Source organism: Furipterus horrens, unplaced genomic scaffold (genome assembly GCF_987537825.1).
Source record: "Furipterus horrens unplaced genomic scaffold, mFurHor1.1.pri manual_scaffold_5, whole genome shotgun sequence".
In the NCBI taxonomy this organism is placed as follows: Eukaryota; Metazoa; Chordata; class Mammalia; order Chiroptera; family Furipteridae; genus Furipterus; species Furipterus horrens.
In genome coordinates, this window is record NW_028327175.1 from 21356552 (window position 1) to 21381944 (window position 25393).

The following is a 25393-nucleotide window of genomic DNA, read 5'->3' on the forward strand; positions in this document are numbered from 1 at the left end:
ACCCACAAAATAAAATGAAGAACAAGAGCTGTGGAAAAGTGGGGACTGTCTTGCTGAATTTTTCAGAGTATTGACCTGGCTTCAGCTAGTGTAAATGAATGAGGAAATCCATTTCTTTCCCTCCTGTTTCTGTCACATTTCTCGTGAGAATCTGATTCACTTTCGGAGTTTGAAATGGAAAATAAAAATAGAGCTCTGTTTGGCTTCTGCTGTGTCAGATAATTACTTTCAAAATTCTGTAACCAAAAGCCAAGTGGGATTGGAACTGTGTTTTTGTTCCTGTGAAACAGAAATTCTGTCATGTGCGACTGCATGATTTGACTGATACGGCTTGAAGTTACCTTTCTATTTAGTGAGCGTGCGTGACTAGCCTGTCCTGTTACAAGTGATGGGAAAACCGTTCAGGGAAACTAAATCTAGAAAGTTAACATGTTTTTACATAGTATAAATATTATAGAGGGTGAGGCAAAAGCAGGTTTACAGTTGTTTATGTGGAAAATAATACAATAGTTAATAAATAAATAAGAATGTGCTGTTTCACATATACATTTATTTTTAATACAAAGAACAAAGCATACAACTTTTTTAAAAGAAACATTTTTCTTTTTGCCCCTATGGAATGTCTGTTAATGGTATATAAGGGAAGGTGTGTGTGTGTTTGTACGGTGCAGAAATATGGTTAGGCTCACGCATCTAATGCCTCTTCCCCTTGTTATGCGCCTGGTATATTGTACCTTGCAATGTTCGCTACCACAAACAGTGTCACCCTCATTTTCAAATGAGGACACTACCTTTTATACATGATCTGTTTGGTGATAACTTACCGATTCATATTTCTAACCAAGACTCTTCTGAACATGAGACTCCTAGAGGTAATATATATTTCAATTATTTGCTTGGAGGCTTTGTTGTCATCTCAAAGTTAACCTGTATGCAACTGAACTCGTAAGTCTTTCTCCTCACATCGGTCATACCTGGTTTCCCTGCAGAATCTTCTTTTCAGTAATTACACCTCCACCCACTCAAGTGTTCAAGCAATATGCCTGAGAATCATGCTTGGCACCCTTTTCACACTTACACTCTGTAAACCTTGTCTGTCACCGAGCGCGTCAGCTCCTCATCTAAAATGTATCTCCTGTCTCTCTAGCTCTCTGCATTCTGAACCTCTCCCCTCTGACTTATCCTGCCATTATCTCCCATCCTAAATACCGAAGGAGCTTCCTAATTGGTATTCTACTCCTTTTGCACCATTTAAACTCCTCCTGATCTGAGAGCCAGATTTATTCTTTACAAAAGGAAATCTGGGCCCATCATACTAGGACCTAAAATCCTTCTGAGGCTCCCAAGTGCACTTAGATTAAATTCCAATTCCATAATACGCAGACTAAACAGCATGGTCTCTGGATGCATTCCCGCCTCCTCTGTTGTGACTCCTTTTAGCTCTCTCCGCCCACCCTGCTTTCATTTCCTCTCACAGAAATTTCTGTTGTTTCTCTAGACCTTCCAAATTAGCATGTTCAAACGATCTGTGTAGGTTAACACCTGGAGTCCTCACCAGATTCTAAACTTCTTCAGTGCAGGTATGATGTCACTTACCTTTTATTTATGATATGACTCTGGATATTCAGAAGATAGCCAAGCACTGTCACATAATAAATAATCAGCAGTTATTAAATAAAGGAAGGAATGGAGGGAGGGCGGGAGGGGAGAAGGGAAAGAGGGAGGAAAATTTCATATTATACATACAGACTGAAAGGAAGAACCAGAATTGAAGCACAGACCTCCTTCCTGGTTTCCACTTTCTGTATGTATCTCTTATAGTATATTGATTAGAAAAGCTCAAGGTTAGATTTTGGGAAAACGAGGGGTGTTTAGAGAGGAGAGTAAAAAAGACTCAAGTGATAGCATGGGGTATTTTGATCATAAATTCAGCCCATGAATAAGTCTGGAATATGACTGAAATAAAAAACTGTGCAATGTGACTAGTGGTATTGACGTTTATGGTATGTATGTATATATTGCATAAATAGAAAAGTAATAACATGTATATACATACACACACACACACACACACATATATAGTTGTGTCAAGTACTTAGCATCTGAGATGATCATGCATCTTTTATCTTTCATCCCATGGTGCACTTCAGCACACTGATTGATTTGCTTCCGTTGAACTCTCCGTGTATTCCAAACCCTTTTTTTGAGGCCTACATCAAACCAACAGCAATATCTGACAAAGATACCACAGAAGAAGGAAGTTACAGGCTAATATCCTGGATGAACATGGATGCAAGAATTCTCAACATAACATATAATACAACAGCAGATTAAAAAGATCAAACATTATGAGCAACATCATTTTGATTATAGTAAAAAGGAAAAATGAAAGCAACTATTAAGAACCTAAATATATAGTTTGCATATAAGATGTAGCAAAGTTGTTTTTAATTTGTTAAATTGCACCTTAGAATTTGCTCTGTAATTGTCCAGTGAGTTGAGTACTTTCTAATTGATGTATTAATCGACTACTGACCTAAATAAACTGAAATTATAAATACATTATTGGATTGGTCAAAAAGTTTGTTTGCTTGTTTGTTTTCTGTTAGATGGCCCTAGTGGCATTTAGTTTTCTTTAACTCCATTCAAAAGAATTTTTTTAGATTGTATTGTGACAGCTGTCATATAAGCATCCATTTAAAAAAAAAAATTGGTGATTTTTTTGTGTAGCCATTTTAATATTAAAGATAGAAGAAACTAAGTGACATTTTTGACATATTATGCTTTATTATTTCAAGAAAGGTAAAAACTGAAATACAAAATAAAATTTAAAAGATTTGTGTAATGTATGGAAAAGATGCTGTGACTGATTGAACGTGTCAAATGTGGTTTGTGCATTTTCGTGCTTGGATGATGCTCTGTGATCGGGTAGACCGGTTGAAGTTGATAACAATCAAATTGAGAAATTATTGAGAACAATCAATGTTATACCACATAGGAGATAGCCAACATACTCCAAATATCCAAATCAATAAAAGTTATTGCTAGAAATAAAAAAAATGTTTCTTTTATATTATAGAAAATACTAAACAAACTTTTTGGCCAATCCAATATTATTAATTATCACTACAATTATGATGTCCAATATTTACTAAGTAATTATTAATGCTAGGCATTAGTTTAAATACCTTATTTGCATCAATTCATATCCACATATTGCAACACTTTGAAGGAGGTAGTACTATTATTTTCACTTTATAAATAAAATAACTGAAACGCGGTGGGATTAAGTAATTTATACAAGATTATACAAGCAGCCAGGGAACAGTCAGCATTTGCAGATGTGGGCTGGTTCAGAACCATGAGAGATACTTGTAAAGGGAACTGACATATGACAATTAGGGGGAAAGGATTGACATTTTAATTTTAGAGCAGTACCGATTGCTTCCTTAGATGTTTGACTTCACTCAGAACCCAGAAAGATGAAGAAAATGACAAGTGTCATTCAGATCTAGATGACCCTTTCACCAAAAGCAAGACTTTATTTAACATTTGACTGCAAATTTATTGACACTCTCCTAACTAGTCCCTGGAATTAGCTACACAGGCAAAAAGCAGCTAAAATGTCAGCTGAGAGAAATAGGAGGGAAAGGCCTTGCTTGGTAAATGATGAGATGTAAATATAGTTTTAAAATCAATTCCAAAGAGTTCAAACTTCTTCATTAGCAATAAGCCACCACTTCAGATTGCGATTAAAATATATCAGAAGTTAGAGTCATTATTGCAAAGAGAGTGCATGATCCTTTATTTATTCCATTATAGTTTTGATATTTTGATTATACAAAATTATATGTCTTACATCACTTGAGTAAAGACATCAACCTTATCAATGACAAAGCACTAACATATAATCTGGTAAGAAGCTCATTTTACCCATTCTAATGTCACAGGGGAGATGGCTCCCATCAGTGGAGATGCTAAGTACAAGTCTGAATGTATATAAATTAAGGTAAATTAGCAACACCCCCTTCACAGCCAAGTGTAAAAACTATCCCCAGAATATATTCTTGGATGAAAATGTTTTAAAAACAACACATTCAACTAGTTATATACAGTACACTTATGTAATTTTTATTTTTATCATAATGTAATATAATGATATAAATGAATTGACAGACATTTTACCAAATCTTTTGCAAGAATGAATTCTCCATTTTCAGCTTGTCCCCTCACTTACGGCTTTCTGAAAAGTGTATGCGTGTATGTCCAAAGGAAAAAATTCCAGCTTCAGCAGCAGTTGCTTGGTTACTAGTTTCAGCACCCTGGGTAACATAGAATATTTGAGGATTTGAAAATAACAGAGGTTCGTTTTTTCTACTGCTTGCTCCATACTCAATTATAAACAAAATGGTAAGCACAGTCTAACAGACTTTTCCACGAGCATTACTGAATAGTAGAAATTAAACAAGAAAGAGAGAGGTTAAGATAGATTCCACAAATGATAAATATTAATGGGTACTTTATCCAATAAAATAAATATTTATCTGATATAACTTTTGAAATAATTATTTGGTTTAAAAATATTTTTAATGGAAGTGACTGCTATTCATAAGGCATTTGTTAGAACCATCTTAAATATGATTTAATTTCTGTCACTGTACCTTGAACTTTTGTTTTGTTTTGTTTTCGGTATTTCACTGTCTCTTTCTATCCTCTTTTTTTCTTCACCACATTTTTTTTTAGGTCTCATGGCAGACTTTTATCTTTTCTGCTTTGTTACGTGGTATTAGAGCCAAGCTTGGCTCACTGCAGTTTAGTCTCCATGATGCCTTATCTCACTATTCTTACATTCATTTCAGCCATGGAGACATTGCCCTGCAACAGGCTGGCATCATTCAGTCATCTGTAAAAACCCATTTTAAATCATGATCACAAGAAGAGCAGAAAGTTTACTGTTAAAGAATTCTGATAAAATTTAAATTAGCACTGATGTACAATGTCCCAGAATGAATATATTTTTTACTTTTAAATGTTAATGATATGTGTGATAGTTATTGATACTAATATTTTGCATGTAATAAATTCAGATTTTCAACTGTAATAAAATAATGGTTGAAAATATCCTTTTAGAAGATATACAAATTTTCTTAAATGTACAATCATTTAAAAATATTTATTAATTTAATGTTTTAAATAGATTTATTACATCAATGAATTTGAAATTATAGTTTATTAAACATGGTTTTATTTCAACTGTATGACTATATATATGAGTATTTTATCTAATATAATGTCTAATGTAAATTGTATAGTTAAGTGGTATTGCTGAGTGTCTGTGCAGATTGCAGTGAAGACATGGGAGAATTAGAGTCTAAATATGTGATATCAGGAGAAGTGAGGAGGTTATGTTAGAACTGACAGACACCTAGAGTATGTTATTCTCTTCCCCTCACTTTTATTTCACTTAGGGTTATTTAATTTTTTTCTGTTTCTGGGTTAGAGTCCATATATTTCAGGAGACTGGAAATACACAGGTCAAAACAGAACATATGACCTACATTTTAATAGATTTATTTTTAAAAATCTTTGTGAAGCAGTTACTCTATTTTACTAAAATAAAAAACGAAGTGAACTAAGTATCATGGAGCAATATAGGGAACTGCAGAAAGCACTCGATGCATAGTAAGTAGTCTGTCCTTTTAACATGTTTACCTCAGTGTCAACACAACAGGGCCACTTTAATTTAGGAAGAATTAGTGGCCTTTTAAGTTATTTTTAGCATTCTTTATTGACTTCTTTTTCTTTTGACTTTTTTTTGTTATCTCACCTAGAACAGTCTTAAAAGTCGATCATGGAGAGAAAGCTGGGACCTAAATTTTTTTCTTAGTATTTGTTGGTATGATGGTTACAAAAATAATAAAAGAATAAAAGTAATAAAAAATGGAAAAAAATTGTTTGACTCTCTATGAAAGCTATAAACCTTTTTCTTATAAATTCATTCCAAGATGTTATCATTCTCCTCTCCCTTTCTGACACAGTGACCTGATTTCTGTGTTCTTTGCTTCTCATAGAATTTCATATACATGAAATTATTATGTAAATGCTCTTTTGTGTCTAGAACATTTTGCTCAGTTTTATATGTTGTTTTGATAGTTTATTAATGTATTGAGTATTGGCATAAAAATCTTCATTTTATACCTTTATTATGTTTTTAAACATTTTTATTGAGGTAGGATATATATATATATAACTGCCTGTACACATATACCTCTGTGAAATCATCACGATGGTCAATTTAATAAATATATCCAACGCCAGAAGTTTCCCTTTTTAGTATTTATTTTTGTGTGTGCGATAAGAGCAGTTAACAAAATATCTACCCTCTTGCAAATGTTTAATATACAATGCAATATTGTTAACCATAATGCTGTGCTGCACAATAGATCTCTAGGACTTATTAATCTTGCACAGCTGGATTTTTATGCCCTTTGATCAACACCTCCCCTACATATTTGGGTGCTCCTATGTTGGGTGTATATATGTTTACAGGGTTATATCTTCTTGATGAATTTTTCCCTTACGTATTATGAAATGTCCTCCTTTGTCTCTTTTTATGGCCTTTGCTGTGAAATCTGTTTTGTCTGATATGAGTATTGCTACCCAAGCATTTTTTTCATGTCCATTTGCTTGAAATACCTTTTTTCCATCCCTTCACTTTCAGTCTGTGTAGATCTTTTGTTCTAAGATGTGTCTCTTGTAGACAGTGTATATGAGGGTCAGGCTTTCTAATCTATTCAGCTACCCTATGTCTTTTGATTGTTACATTTAATCCATTTACATTGAAGGTTATTACTGATAGGTATTTATTCATTGTCATTTTCCCAGAGGAATCTCTGTCTCTCTCTGTTTCTTCATCTTCTTAAAGCAGACCCTTTAGCATCTCTTGCAATGCTGGTTTGGTGGAGATATATTCTTTTAGCTTTCTTCTGTCTGGGAAACTCCTTATTTCACCTTCCATTTTGAATGATAGCCTTGCCGGGTAGAGTATTCTTGGTTGTAGGCCTTTGTTTTTTATTGCTTGAAATATTTTTTGCCATTCCCTTCTGGCATGTAGTGTTTCTGTTGAGAAATCTGATGATAGCCTTATTGGAGCTCCCTTGTATGTTATTAGCTGTTTCTCTCTTGTTGCTTTTAGGATTCTCTCTTTGTCTTTGAATGTTGCCATTTTAATTATGATGTGTCTTGAAGTGGGCCTGTTGTGGTTCTTCTTCACTGGGACCCTCTGTGCTTCTTGAACTTGCATGACTTTTTCTCTCATCAAGTTAGGGAAATTTTCTGTCATTAGTTTTTCAAACAGGTTTTCTATCCATTGCTCTTCTTCTTCTTCTTCTGGTATTCCTATGATACAGATATTATTACATTTCATGTTGTCCTGCAGCTCTCTTAAAATCTCTTCATTCTTTTTCAGTCTTTTTTCATTTTGTTGCACTGTCTGGGAATTATTATTATTATTATTTTTATGTTGTTTTCAAGCTCACTGATCCGATCTTCTGCTTCCTCTAGCCTTCTTTTAGTTCCTTCTACTGTGTTCTTCAATTCAAAAATTGTATTCTTCATTTCCTCCTGGCTCTTACTGATAGCTTCTATGTCCATTTTCATAAGGGGGAAGTCTAAGTAACTTCCTTGTAGTTTCCCTGGAGTTCTTTGTAGTTTTCCTGGAGTTCCTGGTAGTTTCCCTGGATTTTCTTGTAGTTTTCTTTGAGCTTGCTGATCTCATTGAGCTTCTTTATAATCCATGTTTTGAATTCCATGTCTGATAGTTTGTTTTCCTCTGTTTCATTTAGCACTCTTTCTGGGGATCCCTCCTTTCCTTTTGATGGGGAGTTGTTTCCCCATCTCCCCATTTTTGTGACTCTTCTTGTTTGTTGCTGCTTCTTAGATTTATCTGCACTGCCTGGATCTGCCCCTGGTGGCATCGGATCATGTACCAATCTGGGCCTAGGCAGCCTGTTGACAACTACCAGAGATCTACTGCCTTTGTCTGTCTCCTTTAATTGTTAATCTATTCAATCTGTGATCAGCCCTCAGGCTTAAGCACTGAAGGTGGGGCAGATTAATTTCTATGGGCGGGGCTCTTTGCTTCCTCTCTGGCTGATACCACTTGGACTCAGTATGGGGAATGAGTCAGTACTGGGCTCGGTCAGTTGCTTCCTCAGTTCTCTCCTCAAGGCACAGCCCCAAATTCTCCCCAAGTGTCTCTAGTCCTCTCTGCCCTCCCTCTGCTTGAGCCCAGGGTAAGTGAGTGACACAATATTTTCATACATGATCCACTTAAGAGCTGTTTATCTCCAGCCGTTTCCTTCAGGTCAGCAAAAAACCCTGTGGCTTTTCACTTTTCACAGCTGATGCTATTTTACTTTCCACTCTGTTGCTGTAGGCTGGGAAGCCCAGCTGAGGGTTTAGACCCTGCCCTGCTCAGGGGGAACCCCTGGCTGCTGAGGTGTTTCTCAGTCCCTTCAGCTGCCACCCGTGGGAGCCCAGCCAGCCCTTCCATGTCTCCGCACTCCCTACCAGTAATGTTGTGATGAAGCAGCCTATTCTGTCTCTCTGTGGTTATAAGACTTCTCTCCAGCTAGTTTTTTAGTTGGCTATTCCAGATGATGTCTCCACAATGATGTTGTAAATCCAGACTAGTTCTGGGAGGAGGTTAGTGTAGCTTCCACTTAGTCCTCCAACATCTTGGATCCTCCCTGACAAACATCTCCCCATTCTGCTCTCTGCAACCACCATTCAACTCTCTGCTTCTATGAATCTGACAACTTTAGATTCCTCATATAACTACAGTCATGTAGTGGTGTGTGTGTGTGTGTGTGTGTGTGTGTGTGTGTGTGTGTCTGTCTGTCTGTCTGTCTGTCTGTTTGGGTTATTTCATGTTGCTGCAATGACTTAAGACCAAAAAAAGAAAAAAAAAAAAAAAAGAATCTAACTTGGATTAGAAAAAGAAAAAGGTGACTGCTATAGACAGAATATTTCTCAGTTTTGACATTCAGATTATTCTCTATCATAACAATAATTTTAGTAATTGTATGGGGAAGTTGAGGTAAGGTTTTATTCCCCACTACTCTCTTGGTGAATTCACATTTGGTTGCTTCTTTGTGTTTGCAAAGGAATATTCCAGCTGCTGTTTTAAAGTTTAATATTTGGCCTAAATGTTCTCTATTTTGTCAAGTAGTATATGGATTCACCCTGTCACCCAAGATTAAAACATTAATTTCTTTACATTTTATCATCACCTACTATATGCCAGGTGTTTAGCACTTTAAAAGATGTTAACATTATACAACCAATTTTGATCAAATTTACAGATTAAAGGGCAATTTTTCTTTAACTCTTACTTAGAGACAGTTTGATTCTAATTTAATTGTTTATTTTTAGTTAAATGCACTTAAGAAATACTAAAATATATTTTAAATCAACAGTATTGTTCTGTGATTAATTTTGAATAATTTTAAAATATCACTAAATCTACAATGTCTGGCATTTACAGCCCACATGATTAGTTAAATATTTGAATTTTTATTACACATCTCTTTGGGCTCACCATGGTTCATTTGTCAGATTTTTCATTGCATGATGAATTCTTGGATAACAAAGAATGGAAAAAAGAACCTTTTCTAGATGTTTCCTATTGACCCGTGCTATAAATTTTTGAAATATTCTTATACTCGCATGAATTTTACACTCTTCTAAATTTAGTTTTTGTGTATATTTTTCTCCAGGAACTATATAGTTATTTTTAGAAAATACAGGCTCTTCTTTTTAAAAAACACACAAATTAGCTCAAAACAGTTCACAATGATGTACACATGGTACATATTTAATCATTTAAGTTTATTAATTACTGTTAAATAATTGAATAATTGTTGGAGTGTAAAACTCAGAAGCATAACATTTTTACTGATCCATAAAATGAAGAAAATAATGGCTACCTGTAGGATTTTTGTATGTAATAGAAACTGGATTGTGTCTGGCAAAAACTAGGCACTCAATAAATAGCACAGAGCATTTTAATGTCAGTAGCGTATACATAATTTAAAATGCATGAAAGGCACATTATCACAAAGACCTCTTATCATTCTCAAATTCTCCTAGTTAATGTTTTCTTGTCTTATAAGATTCAAGTGGTATTTAATTGTTTGTACTCAATGTCATGACATTATGTTAATGTGCCAAGGTAATCATGATACATGGAGATTGAGGACATGTATTCATAAAAGGCTCTTAGAAATAAAACAGAACTATTCCTACAAACCTGTGGAGAGTGGCAGAGAGAGGAGAGCAGAAATGACAGACTTTCATGTAGCCCCACCTGGTGAATGAGCTTTGTTGGCAGAAGCCCTGTTTGATTGTATTATCTAGGAATTCCTAATTGAAATATTATTAAGTTTGGAAAGTAAGAGCAATGACCAGTTCACACAGGTTACCGTGAGAGGCAATTAATTAAAATCTAATCATGTTTTTTTTTCATTCTCACTGCTTTGAAAGTTGAATATACCTAATATATTAATATTGATTCCAAAAAACCTCCACTGCCTTGCGGCATGCCTCTTCAGGGGAAAGGCTAAGGGAGTAAACCCCGACAGAAAATCCAGAGCCGGAGTCCCTAAGGCGGTTTGACATTGTAGTCAACACCGGCAACTCCTGCGGCGCACCTGAAGCCAAGCTGTATTGACTCCGTCTTTCCCTTGGACCCTTCAGCTGCGAAGAGAGGGGGGGTCTGCTGCATGGGCAACAGCAGACCCTCCATATCACCCTGCCCAGGCTCTGTAGCTTCAGCTTCACTGGAGAGGACACTCCAGCGTCATCGCAAGATGTCGATTCAACACGGGAGGAGACAGATACCGTGTCACTCCCGAGTCGGACTGCACAGCCATTCTCAGCGGTGCAGTTAGACTCTTAAGAAGCTACACCATCGTCTCTCGAGACGGACGGCTGCCAACTCGACATGTATGTGTCTTATGAATGTTAATGTATGTCTTTCATGATTTTATTTTGTCTGATTCATTCTTTCCACGTCCATAGCTTTTTATTGAACTCATCTGAGGGAGGTTGAGGCTTATCTAAGTGCGCTGCACTAACAAATGAACAGAATTCTATCATACTCTCAATGTCATGTTCTTCCCACTGCCGCATCCTGTCTTCGTGTTCCATATAGTCGTACAGCTTATCAATTTATAATTCTGATGCATAAACCAACAAAGCCTTTCAAAAGGGTTTTATCAGAATTTGTCCCCGTTAATTAGATAGAAAAAAGTTAATGGAGTTTAGAGCAGCAAAGAACTTTATTATTTTTTTTAAATTTTATTGTTGTTCAGTTATACTTGTCCCAGTTTTCCCCCTTTGCTCTCCCTTGCCCCACCTCGCTCCACCCCCGCTTCCATAGTCAATCCCCACCCTGTTGTTTATGTCCATGGGTCCTTTATACTTTTTCTTTGACTAGACCCTTCGTCTTCTTTCCCCCTCCCCCTGCCCCTCTGGTTGCTGTCAGTTTGTTTCTTATTTCCATATCTCTGGTCCTGTTTTGCTCGTTTTTCTTTTTTCTTTGTTTTTGTTCATTAGGTTCCACTTATAGGTGAGATCATATGGTATTTGTCTCTCACTGCCTGGCTTATTTCACTTAGCATAATACTCTCCAGTTCCATTCATGCTGTCAGAAAAGGTATGGGTTCCTTCTTTCTTTCTGCAAAGAACTTTCATTCAATACATTTCACATTTGTGAACCAGAGTCATATTTAAATGTCTTAGGCTATAAAAAATCCTAAGCAATTTCTGAGAGCAGAAAGGCCTTTAGCAAAATTAATTATTTTTATCAGCAATTATGCGTATATTATTGCTCTCTGTAGGCAATACAAAGTAAAAAATCTAGGCTTCAGAAGCTATCCTGATAAGACCTGAGGGTTTAGAATGGTTTGAGATGACATCTGCATGCAGAGCTTTCATCAGAACTGGAATAAACGTGATATATATCATTTCAAATAAAGTTTGACCCAGCACCACCTATGAGTTAGGGGTTATCTTATCCTCATTTCACAGTGGAGAAAACTGAGTCACAAGGACTTTAAGTAATGTCATTTATTCCAGCTCACAGGGCGAGTAAGTATAAGTATGCTCATGAAAATTCGGAAATTCTGCTCCGGACTAGACTCCTGGCAGCCATTCTTCTCTGTGGTCTCTGCTGTAGTGTCACGTACCCTTGAAGGCACACCTTTGTCCTCATGTCAGTTGGAGTCACTTCTCTCTTCATCGTAACACACTCACCTGGACTACACCGCATGAAAGTCCATTCTGTCCCCACCCAGTGTTGTGGAAAGGTGTGCTCTTTTATTTTGGCATGAATATGTACTATGCTAACCTAATGCTTAAATTGATAATGGATTTTTAAATCAGAATATGCATTTCCTTTGCAGAAAAGAGTTTAAATGATTAAAAACATGAGAAAATATGTTCCCTAGACAGTAAGATATAGCATCTTTGTATGTTAATAAGGGATGCCATAGATGATGCAAAGAAATGCAGAATGTAGCAAAAAATCACAAAGGTGAAAAACAATGCTGTCTCTTGCTTTTCATTTAAAATGAGGGTTTACCTTATGATGATCATAGTTAATACTTTAAGAAGATTCTCTAAGGAATACATATATTTGTATTTTCCAATATCATCTTTAGAGTTAATGTATCTTTATGTATGGTCATACATAAATTTCAAATTTTTTTTTATATGTTACTTAAAATAACACATTTATTTGTGAGTTTTTTTCCTTCTAAAGGCATTTTAAATCATGATTTTTCCAATTTAATTTTTTTTACACGTTCAACCAACCTTTAATGAGCAAACATTTCAAATCCTACAATTTCTTCTGGGTAATAAAAAAATAGTGAATCCAAAATTTTCCAGTTATCTGGAAAGTGTTGATAGGACATAATTCAATAAGTAAAACACTCAGCAAGCCTGACTTGCTCACTTGTGCATTGTTACCTGTCACAAAGTGCACATTCTTTTGTTTTACCATAACAATGCTCATTACTAGTCCTTTGTCCAAAGCCAGTAAAAACTGTGATTGGAGAGTAACTATAACCCATATTTTAAATTAGAAAGCATTATTAACAACCTAAAATGTGTTGTCACATAGACAATATCAAAGAAAGAAAGATTACATTAAAGTTAGAGGAAAATTAAGAGATTTTTTTTTTTTTTCTCTAGTGGATTTGCAGCTGGTGATGGAAAATCCTTTTACTCTTCATGGTACTTATTGAAGCCAAAATGAAAAAAGAGCCAACCTGAATCAGGCTGTTATGTTCTGCTATTTGGTAGATTAGATAACCAAAAAAAAAAAAAAAAAAAAAAAACCCAACCAACCAACCAACAAACAAAAATGTATCTAGAAACTGTAAAGGATTGCCAAGGTGAAGATTTTTTAATTATAAAACTAAAAAAATATATATTTAAATATTTTGTGAAAAATAATGTGGAAGATAGTGACAACATAATTTAATATATTGATAAAATCAAAATCAAAATACCTTGTGAAAAGAGATATTTTTTTTTTTGTTAGGAAAAATACTGGCCTAAGAAGGATTCATTGTTACTTTCTATTGACAAGAAAACACACAGATATTATTTTTATACAATTAAGCTCAAGACCTAATAAAGTGGGTGAGTTTGGTTTTGGTAACTATATCTAGTAAAATGATGAATACCTTCTGTATTTATGAAAATGGAAGTTGTACACAAAGATGTGGGCAACTTCAAAGGGTGGTTAAAAAACAATAACTACTGGCTATTTCACAGATATAGAACAAATATTTCAAAAATTTATATTGAGCCATAAACAACCCCAAATAGCCTCAGCAACTTTGAGAAAGAAGAACAAAGTAGGAGGAATCACAATACCCAATATCAAACTGTCTTACAAGACCACTATAATCAAAACAGTCTGGCTCTGGCATAAAAACAGACACATAGATCAATGGAACAGAATAGAGCCTAGGAATTAGCCCAGGCCTCTGTGGTTGATTAATATTTTACAAAAGGGAAAGGAGCATCAAATGGATTAAAAATAGCCTCTTCAATAAATGGTGTTGGGATATCTGGACAGGTACATGCAAAAAAAAAAAAAGAAAGAAAGAAAGAAAGAGAAACTAGACCATCAACTTACCCCATACACTAGAACAAACTCAAGGTGGATAGAAGACTTAAATATAAGTCATGATACCATAAAAGTCCTAGAGGAAAACATAGGCAGTAAAATTTCAGATAAACTACATAGCACTATTTTTGCTGCTATATCTCCTAGGGTAAGGAATATAAAGAAAGAATAAACAAATGGGATGGCATCAAATTAAAAGCCTTCTGCACAGCTAAAGAAAAGATCAGAAAAATGAAAAGGGAGCCAACCATATGGGAAAACATATTAGCCAATGATACCTCAGTCAAGGGTTCCATCTCCAAAATATATAAGAACTTATATGACTGAACACCAGGAACACAAACATTTCAATTTAAAAATGAGCAAAAGACCTGAACAAGAACTTCTCTAAGTCAGATATATAGAGGGCCCATAGGCATACGAAAGATTGCTCAACATCACTAGTCATCAGAGAGATGCAAATAAAAACCACAATGTGATACCACCTGACACAAATCAGAATGACCATCATTCAATCAACAACCGCTGCATTGTTGGTGGGAATACAGAGTGGTACAGCCACTGTGGAAAACAATGTGGAGTTTCCTCAAAAAAACTAAAAATGGAACTGCCTTGTGATGCAGTGATCTCACTGCTGGAGTTATACCCTAAAAATCCTGAAACTCATATTCAAAAGAACCTAGGCATACCAATATTCACAGCAGCATTATTTACAGTAGTGAAGTGCTGGAAACAGCCTAAGTGCCCATGAGTAGATGAGTTGATCTAAAAACTTTGGTACATTTACATAATGGAATACTATGCAGCAGAAAGAAAGAAGGAATTCCTACCCTTTGTTCCAGCATGGATGTAACTAGAGAGTGTTATGCTTAATGAAATAACCCAGGCAACAAAAGACAAATACCGTATGATTTCACCTATAAGAGGAACCTAATGAACAAAAACAAAGGTGAGAAATAGAATCAGTGACATGGAAATAAGAAACAAACTGATAGTGACCAGATGGGAGAAGGGAGGGGGATAATGGGAGAAAAAGGGGGCAGGGTCTAACCAAGGAACAAGTATAAAGGACTCGTGGACATGAACAACAGGGTGGGGATTGACTGTGGGAACAAGAACAAAGGGCTGGGCAGGGCAGGGGAGAGCAATAAAGGGGAAATTGAGACAAATATAATTGAACAACAATAATAAAGAAACAAGAAAAACAATAACTACAGCAATTATGTATTGAGGATTAGGCAAAAGATTGTTATTATTATTATTTTGAACCAGCAGAAATTTATCATCTGTTCCCTCCTCAGCTCATTTACCTTCCTAGCTTTTTAATTACAGAAGTTAATTTCTGCTGGCTTACATTTCCATTCTATAAGTTTCCTGTTGCTGGGAACAGAAGACTTAGAGAGAATCTTGGGTTTTCTGGCTAAGGCAGGGAGGGGCAGGGAATCTACCCCTCTGAGCTTGCTTTCAAATGCCAAAGACCCAGTGCCAATATTCCCTATGGAGGGAGATCAGTATACAGGAATACATGGACACTGCTTTATTTTCATCCCATAGGTTGATAAGTAGCTAAGAAGTCTCATTTAAGGGTTCATTAAGCTAATAAGGTTAGAGACATCAACAATTCCCTCCTATGTCTTTTGAGAAATATGAGTTCATGTTCTTTGGGCTACTTTTTAGCTTATTATTGAGTTATAACTATATTTATAAATTCTAGATACTAGACTCTTATCAAATATGTGCTTTGTAAATATTTTCTCCCACTCTGTGATTTTTTTTTTTTCTTTATTGAAAATATACTTTGAAGCGTGAGAGTTTAAATTCATGTGTGAAATATTATGGTTGCTTGTGTTTTGGCATCAGAACTAGAAAACATTACCTATCTTAATGTTACAAAGATTTACACCTCTGTTTATTCTGAGTTTCATAGTTTTAAGTCATGTGTTTAGTTGCTTGTTAATCCCTTGTTAGTTAATTTTGTATATGAAGTCAGCTTGGGATGCATATGACTATCCCATGGTCTCTTCAAAATTTGTTGAAAAGTCATTCCTTCTTCCATCACATTTTTTTGGAACCTACTGAAAATCAATTGGCAATAAAGGTATGGGTTTATTTCTGAACTTTAATTTATATTCCATTGATCTTTACTCCACAACCACAATATGTTGATCATTGCAGCTTTGTAGTAAATTTTGACATCTGGAATATACAGGCTTCCTAATTCAGTCTTTTTTGTTATTGTTTTCTAGTTACTATTTGCTTCTCCCCACTGGAATAAACGTAGGCTCTACCAGGGCAGTGGCATTTTGTTCCATGATGCATTCAACTATTGAGCACCACGATTGGCCGATGATGGGTGCTCCAAATAATTTTTTTTTAATGAGTGAACTTCTAAAAGTGATTATGGAATCAAATGATAGCTTACATTTTATTGTCAGATGAATCTCCAAAAGGAATGAAGCCATTCATACTTTTATCATCTTCCTTCTGCTCTCCCTTTTATATACAGTGACTACTTTCTTATTTGAAAAATAAGCTAAAATAAACAGTAATAGCAGGGTTTTAATGAGGATGAAATTATAATACACTTTAATATAAAGGCAATGGTTTGGACCAGTATTTTTCAGAAACTGTGGTAATGTTTAGTACACTCTTCATATATATATATATATATATATATATATATATATATATATATTTAAAGTAGCTGCCAGAGGTCCATTTTACTCAATTAGGCCCTGATTGGGAGATGAAAGCAGGCATTGATTTTTATAGAGAATAATTACTCTTGTTCCCTATACAGCTCAGTCCAATCCCAATCAATTTATCACTTTTTGAGGCTTCTCAACAATTAGTAGTGATTTATCAAATATTGATTGCTTCCTTCAGTGCCCAAATATTTGGCATACCTGATGGGGCTCTCTAAAGTAAAGCTAATGTGTATGGGATTATGAAAACTTCAAACTTGAGACATACTTCACAATTTTTTCATTTTATGCCATTAGAGACAAAGGCTAAGATCATCTACACCCTTGTATTCTCATTTACTATGTATACCTGCAACTGTTTGACAGCGAGGAAAGCTGAAAAGAGGAATATGATTCATTTGAAATATGGTGTTGGACGAGAGCTGTACAGATACCCTGGACCACCATGAAAGACAAACAAATGGGTCCCAGAACAAATTAAGCCTGAAACATAGAAACATCACTGGAGGCAAAAATGACAAAACTGAAGCTGTTCTACTTTGGGCACATCATAAGAAGACTGGGTTCTTCGTTCAAGACAATAAGGCTGAGAAAAATAGAAGGTAGCAAAAAAATAGGAAGTCCAAATAAGTAATGGTCAACTCCAAAACAGGCATGAGTCTAGAGGAGCTGAGCCAGGCTGTTGAAAACAAGACAGTGTGGACATCACTCATTCATAAGGCTGTCATAGGTGAAAACAACTCAACAGCATGTAAAATACACACATGTTAATATTACTAATCTGGGATTCAGGGATTACCATAGTCAAACAAGTGTTGCCTCTTGTTCCTCTTTCCCTTGTCCTCCTCATTTACAAGGGTTTCTAGAAATACTCATAAAGCAGTTAAAAGCTAAAATCTAAAATTCAACAGACACTTGCATGTTTGCAAAGAACTCTGTCATTTCTAATTAAACAATTGCACTACTTATTTCTTTACATTTATGTAGTGTCCTAACTTTCTAATGAATGAACATTATCTTTGTGTTCAAAGTGCTTTATTGATACAATTTTACCATAACCTTTCACATATTAACTGATGCAAATTTAAAACTGATCCTTATTCATGTTTTTTTTAAGATGACAAAATCAATGTTTTAGTGACCAAGGTACTGTTTTTATTTTATATGTTTTTTTTTCTTCACATCGGTTACTTATTAATAGTTCCGTCACTTATATTCAACTAAAATATAACACATTCTGCAATAAAGAATGCACAAGTTTTAATGATGTCATCTTATGATCCTCACATTTCTCTTACTTTGAATCACTTGTATTTTATGTGTTGGAGAAAATGATAATCATAGAAATGCTATATAATATTCCTGAATTTATTTTTGGCTCCCATTGGAATGTGGTAAACAAGTTCTTACTCCTAAAAATGTACATAAATTATGTAGTTCATAATATTATGAATTCAAATCAGTGGCCTGTCTTTCTAGCATAGCTTGAAATCCTAGCTAAAAGCAGCTTTTGAAATTAAGTGCTCTACCACCATCTTCTTAACCTTTTAAAGTTATTATTTCCCAGGAGATAGAATATTATCTTGGTGAGGAATTCTCCATTAGACTAAAAGTTATACCGTTTTAGGTCCTGATCATAATGTGGTCCAAGGTGAATAAATAATTTTTAAGGGGGATTCATGTGAGTCACATTAGCTTTCTAAGTGCCATAGGTTACTGCTTAACACTAAGAAACAATCAATTTATTAAACTGTCAGAGAAATGTTCATTTTGCTTTACTTGGGTGACTGCATTTTCTTTTCGTTTTCTTCACTCTCCTAATCTTTTCTGTTCTTTAGAGAGCAGATAATTAACCTCATATTAATATGTGATCTGATATGCAAGGATTATCTATTCTTGCTTTAGAGCAGTATAACATCTGTCCTTCAATATAAAAATATCAGTCATACTGCAAAAATCTCATGATTATAACAGTATATTCCCACTGCTGTATATTATGACAAGAACCTACTACCACTGTCTCGGTAGCTCTCCTAAACTGTCTGCTAAAAAGGGTTCATTATATATGATGAAAATCCAACATAATATTTTAAATATTGTCACATAACTCAATATAAAAATAATGAAAACCTCTTGATTAATAGAGTAGCTATGCAATATTTACTGGTTACTAAGTCATTACCTTGTGTATATCTGGAAGAATTCAACTGCACATGCTCTATTTCCAATCACTTTCATTTGGTATCTTATTGCTATTTAATACAAAGATATATACATTTCTATCCAATTATCTATATTACCTGATTATCTGCATCTTGGCCTAATTCTAAAACTGCCAGACTGAATGGGTTCTGCTGAGGTCTTCTCAGTCCTCTGTTAGGGGACAACCGGTCACTTGCCATGAGAATTCCAAGCCTCGTACCCTTGACTGTGCACAGCCAGGCCAACCTACTGTATGACCAGCATTTGTGCCTCCCTGCTCCTTCGAATTTGGGTGAAACATCAAATGGGAAGCAAAAAATTAGAGAACTAGGCAAATAAGATTTCTCTCCTTCCTCCTTCAAAAACAAAAAACAAACAGACAAACAAAAAACAAAAACAAAAGAGCCCTCTCCCCATGTTTTAAATTTTTTATACTACTAATTTCATTTAGTATTCATTCACTCATTCACTTGCTCAACTCACTCAGTCATCATTTCTTGCCTTACAGAATCTAATACAAAAAGTATGTTCTTTACAGGTTTTAAATCGTGTTTCTTATGCCAAACAAGACAACATAGCCAATGTTTCTCTCAGGCTTCACCTCTGTCACAGACTGTGTTTGAAATAGAACTGAATATTTGAGAACAGTTGTGCTAGTACTGAGTTAATCCTGAAAGTGGGACACTTTGTTGCTTCACAGACAGTTACCATCATAATCATATAAACTGTCAATCAAATGACTAAATGTTCCTGTGGAGGTTTCTCATTGGTACATGGAACTAATCATTTCAAGATCCAAACAGACCAGCTGAGAGTTTAAATAATCTATTAGTAAAATGGTCACACACACACAAAAAAAAATCATTTAAATGATTATTTAAACATTTAACCTGAGTATTATCAACAATTAATATAATCCAACTACATTTTAATAATATTTAATGTAACTTTTACTATGTTAGGCAACAATATAAATATTAAATTACAATTGACTGTATTGAACATCTATTTTCAAATTAGATATAACTTCTAAAACATTTAGATTAAGGGATTTATTTATTCTAAATACTTTATGAATATGAAAACAGATTCATATCTTAAAATCTAAAACAATACAATTATTGGAATTTTCCTCTTATTACCATTACTTTATATATATGTATGTGTGTATATATACATATGGCATAGAGTATATAATCTTTTCAAAAGATACTTCGGATTGACAACTTTACTATTTATATTAACTACTTCTATTACAGGTCTACATAAATAAGCTCTTTCACCTTTAAATATAAATATATCTTCATTATATGAACATTTAATGCAAAACTAATCTTATCAGGTTAACTTCACTAAAAACACAGAAAAGTAAGCAAATTTATCCTGAGGGTGAATCACTTATAATGATATTCCTTTCTGAAATCAGTTGTTAGGAGGAATATCACTTTTCTCTCAAGTCACTTTTGATTAGTTATTTTAATAATATACTGATTTATAATTTATGTATAATATAAAATAACATATATCTATCTCATTTCTTATTAATTTAATAAGAATGTTTCAGAAAAGGTTCTGAATATATTTTTTCAATGAATTTGATGCTTTACTCTGCTATATTTTAGTCAAGAATTGATACAAAGTTAGAGAATATGAAATAGACTGCCTATCAGTTAAATACTTACTCTTTTCTTCTAGGTCAGCGGTTCTCAACCTGTGGGTCGTGACCCATTTAAGGGTCGAACGACCCTTTCACAAGGGTCGCCTAAGATCATTGGAAAACACATATATAATTACATATTGTTTTTGTGATTAATCATTATGCTTTAATTATGTTCAATTTGTGACAATGAAAATACATCCTGCATATCAGATATTTGCATTACAATTAATAACAGTAGCAAAATTACAGTTATGAAGTAGCAACAAAAAATAATTTTATTATTGGGGGTCACCACAACTTGAGGAACTGTATTAAAGGGTTGCCACATTAGGAAGGTTGAGAATCACTGTTCTAGGAGCTAAAATGATGTCAAGAGACATAAATAAATAAATATAGTTTCATACATGCATATAATTGTCTTCATGCAATTCATTCTTCATTCTTCTCTTAAGAGTTAACTTACTAATGAAATATGAATCTTTGAAAACTATGTGTTCATGTTTTGCTAAAGTATTTTACTTCTTTTTATAAAAGCTCAAAAAGCAGTTACAAAAATGATTTAATTTGTTCAATCTTGCTGAATGATTCTCATCAGAATGTTGTCCCTGTTTATGTAGTTTCCAAAAAGAAGCAAAATTCTCTCTGTTGGCCTATCACTTTTGTTTCAGTTGGTTTCATTTTCCTAAAATATTGTCCTTCCCTTATGTAGTACTGCTTTTTATTCTGCATTTCATTTAAAAAAAAATGTCTTCTAAGAGTTGAGAGATTTAAAATTAAACCTTGAAAATTTTCACATTACTATGGCAAGAAATCCAAATGCTATGTCAACAGGTTATATTTTTTTCAATGTTTCTAACTGTCAGAAATGAGCAAAACAATAAGTAGTAGAGGTTATATGACCAAAAAGCTTTTGTATAAAGGACAACTGTTCAAATCTCTTTGGAGAAAGTGCTTCAAATATATGGTTGTGACTTGAGAAAATACCACTGTTTTTTTCCAGCTAGAAATGTAGCATGGCACTCATGGAAATATTTAACTGAATTTTGATGTTGTAAGTTATAGTAGGATAGTAAGTATGAACTATACACCATTTAAAAGCATTTACTGATGTGTAAATGACAAAAAGTAGGTTAAATTGTCTTAATGTTATTTATCATTCTTATTGAATGTCTCATCTCTACTAAAATATTACTTAACTAATTAATATTCATTCAAAGAATATTCTGTTATTTCAATTTTATTAAGTGAGACTTTACCAGTGTATCTTAATTAAAATCAGGGCCTACTTATTGATTAAATCTTTACTACTATATAAATTATGAATTAAATATTCATAATCTTTAAAGAAAAAAATATATACCATGAATGGTTTTTTAATTCAAACTGAATAATTTATTTAGAAAATATTTTTAATTAAAATCAATAACCCTGTGGTAAGCATGAACTTCTTGTGGTAATTTTAATAATTGGTTTTAATCTCAATTTTACTACCATATTTTTTTTCTAATTTAAGTTTAAAATAGAGTGCCAAACATATTTAAATAAAACTAACAAACAAAAATATTTTTTCTACCTGTATAGAAACAGCATTCCTCCAAGTAATTTACTAGTCATTTATTTTCCCAATTATATTCTATGTAGGTATTAAAATGTTGATATAGTGGCTTAAAAACAAGGGTTATTGTTTTTGTTGTGTAAGTATTATTAATTTATCTTAAATCAATAAGTGAATGTCTTTTAGATCATAATTAAGTTGAACATATACCAGGAAAATAAGTGATTTTAGTAACTCACAAGACATTGTGGAAAAAGTCACAATTAAACTAAGTATTAAATTACTGATAGACTGTTTTCAGAGATACCATGTAAGGTTGTTCTATAATTGCATGTTAAATTATTCCATTTGTATTTTACAGCTGCATTCCAATTCTGACAAAGGTGATGGGTCTGTCAAGTACATCCTTACAGGAGAAGGTGCTGGGACCATCTTTATCATTGATGACACCACAGGTGACATCCACTCAACAAAAAGCCTAGACAGAGAGCAGAAGACCCACTATGTGCTCCATGCCCAGGCTATTGACAGACGGACAAACAAGCCTCTTGAACCTGAGTCTGAGTTCATCATCAAAGTGCAAGATATCAATGACAATGCTCCAAAGTTCACAGATGGACCGTATATTGTTACTGTGCCCGAAATGTCAGATATGGGTAAGAAAAACCATTTTTATACTTTGACATAATATATTTTTGAGGACCCAAAAATAATCTTTTGAATACTAGTTTTAATTTGTGGGTGGGTGTGGAAATTTGAAGAAATTTCAGAATATTTTAATACTTCTCTATGTCCCAAAGTATTGAAGAATATTGGTTGTAGTTATTATAATATTTATTTAAATTAATTTCTGAAAGTGTGAGTGTAAGTAATGGTTTTCTCCAAAGAAAACATTATTATAACTTGTAATACTTTCAATTATTGATGAATTGAAATGTTTTTTGACCACATAAAATTCTCTAGTATAGTGTTACAAACATACCAACACATTCAAAATGACAGTTTGCATAGATAGGTAATGAAAACAGCACTGGAAATTCTTTGCCATGTCTTTTAAGCTCATAGTTTATGACTTAATTATAATGGTATTGCTCAATATTTAGTACAAATAATATATATGTTAATTAATAAAACTTTACATATACTCCTAAACATTTACATACTTTATATAGTTTAAATATAAAACAATCCTATGAAGTATTTTGAGAACCACTTTTAAAATGTGCAAACTGATATACAGTACTCAAGTAACTTTTCTAAATTCACATATCTAGAAATTTAATTGGCTAAGAAGAAATTAACTCCAGTTCTGAATGAAAAGCTTACACTGCAGTTAATTAATATAGTATAATCTAGGTCTCCAGTTACCTTGATGATCAGGATTTTTCCCGCTACTCACAAATATCTGTGGTCTAGCTATTTTATTTTATTTTTATCTAATATGATTATTTTCCTAAATATAATCAAAGTTCAGCTATCGTAATAATTTTTGATTATTAATGAGACAACACTTAAGTTTAGAATACATTATTTGAGTAAAGATTATTTCCAGAATATGTACATTAGATACATTGTGGATAAAAACAATGAATAGGTTCCAGGTATGTATGCTTATCTCATGTTTACTGAATCTCGTCGTCGGCAGCCGTCCGTCTCGAGAGACGATGGTGTAGCTTCTTAAGAGTCTATCTGCACCGCCGAGAATGGCTGTGCAGTCCAACTCGGGAGTGACACGGTATCTGTCTCCTCCCGTGTTGAATCGACATCTTGTGATGACACTGGAGTGTCCTCTCCAGTGAAGCTGAAGCTACAGAGCCTGGGCAGGGTGATATGGAGGGTCTGCTGTTGCCCATGCAGCAGACCCCCCCTCTCTTCGCAGCTGAAGGATCCAAGGGAAAGACGGAGTCGATACAGCTTGGCTTCAGGTGCGCCGCAGGAGTTGCCGGTGTTGACTACAACGTCAAACCGCCTTAGGGACTCCGGCTCCGCATTTTCTGTCGGGGTTTACTCCCTTAGCCTTTCCCCTGAAGAGGTATGCCGCAAGGCAGCGGAGGTTTTTTGGAGTCAGAGTTTTCCTTCTCTGATGTACCCTGACTGGAAGATCGAACCAGCGACACTTAGCTCGCAGGCCGACGCTCAATCCACTGAGCTAAACCAGCCAGGGCATTTACTGAATATATGTTAATGCTATTTTAAATTACACCCATCAATTAAATCACTGTATATTAAATGCATACATAAATTTTTACTTGGGAAATATTTCCAGTTTTATTGAAATATTCTTGACATACTGCCCTGTATAAGTTGAAGATGTATAGCATAATGATTTGACTTACAAGTATTGTGAAATGATTACTACAATAAGTTCAGTTAAAATCCTCCATCTCATGTATATAGAATTTTTCAATGGAAGATTGTAGTTTCTTCCCTTCCCAACTCCAGCTTGTTTTAATGTTCTCTTGAGTTAGGCAGAGTGCTCCTGAAGCTGTTGGAGAATCAGGTTGGGAAGAGGTATTAAGTTCTTGTTCTTGACCAGAGTCTCAGGGGGAGAAGCAATTGCAAAACTGGCTCCCCCTGGACAAGAGAAAAGGAGAGAGAACAGAATCCATCCTCAGAGATCCTGGGAGAGGCCCAGAGTCCCTCAGGTTCACTGGTTTCTAAGGAAAACTGAGAGGAAAAGGAAGGGCTCAACATTCAACCCTGGCAGATGAGAGTTTGTGGGGAAAATCTAAACAGATTTCCTCCATACACCATGTCAAGGACTGACAGCCCATCTGCCAACCCCCTTCTGTCTGACTAAAGCAAAGAGCTCCATGACTTGTGAGAAAACCACCAGTAAGATCCTACCAGGGGTGACATAAGGTCCCCAAAAGCGCAAAGTAAAAAAAAAAAAAAAAAAAAAAAAAAAATCATAGACATAGTGTCAATGCATTTGACAGAGAAAAATAGAACAGGTATTACTAAGAAAGAAAGCATACTAAAGAGTGGATAATAAGAGAACTAGTATTTTAAGAACACTAGAAAGACATTTGTGTAACTCAAAGCCACAATTTCTATACATAAAC

The 25393-nt window shown here is 34.4% G+C and overlaps 1 protein-coding gene across 3 annotated transcripts in view; it reads left to right on the top strand.

Moving 5' to 3' along the window:
* The window catches only part of CDH18 (cadherin 18), a 259346-nt gene that overhangs the window by 25298 nt on the left and 208655 nt on the right, over nucleotides 1–25393 (top strand). For all 3 annotated transcript variants that reach the window (XM_090276205.1, XM_090276206.1, XM_090276207.1), the window contains exon 2: nucleotides 22690–22984. In XM_090276205.1, the coding sequence (XP_090132331.1) occupies nucleotides 22690–22984 (295 nt within the window). The remainder of the gene's footprint in view (nucleotides 1–22689; nucleotides 22985–25393) is intronic.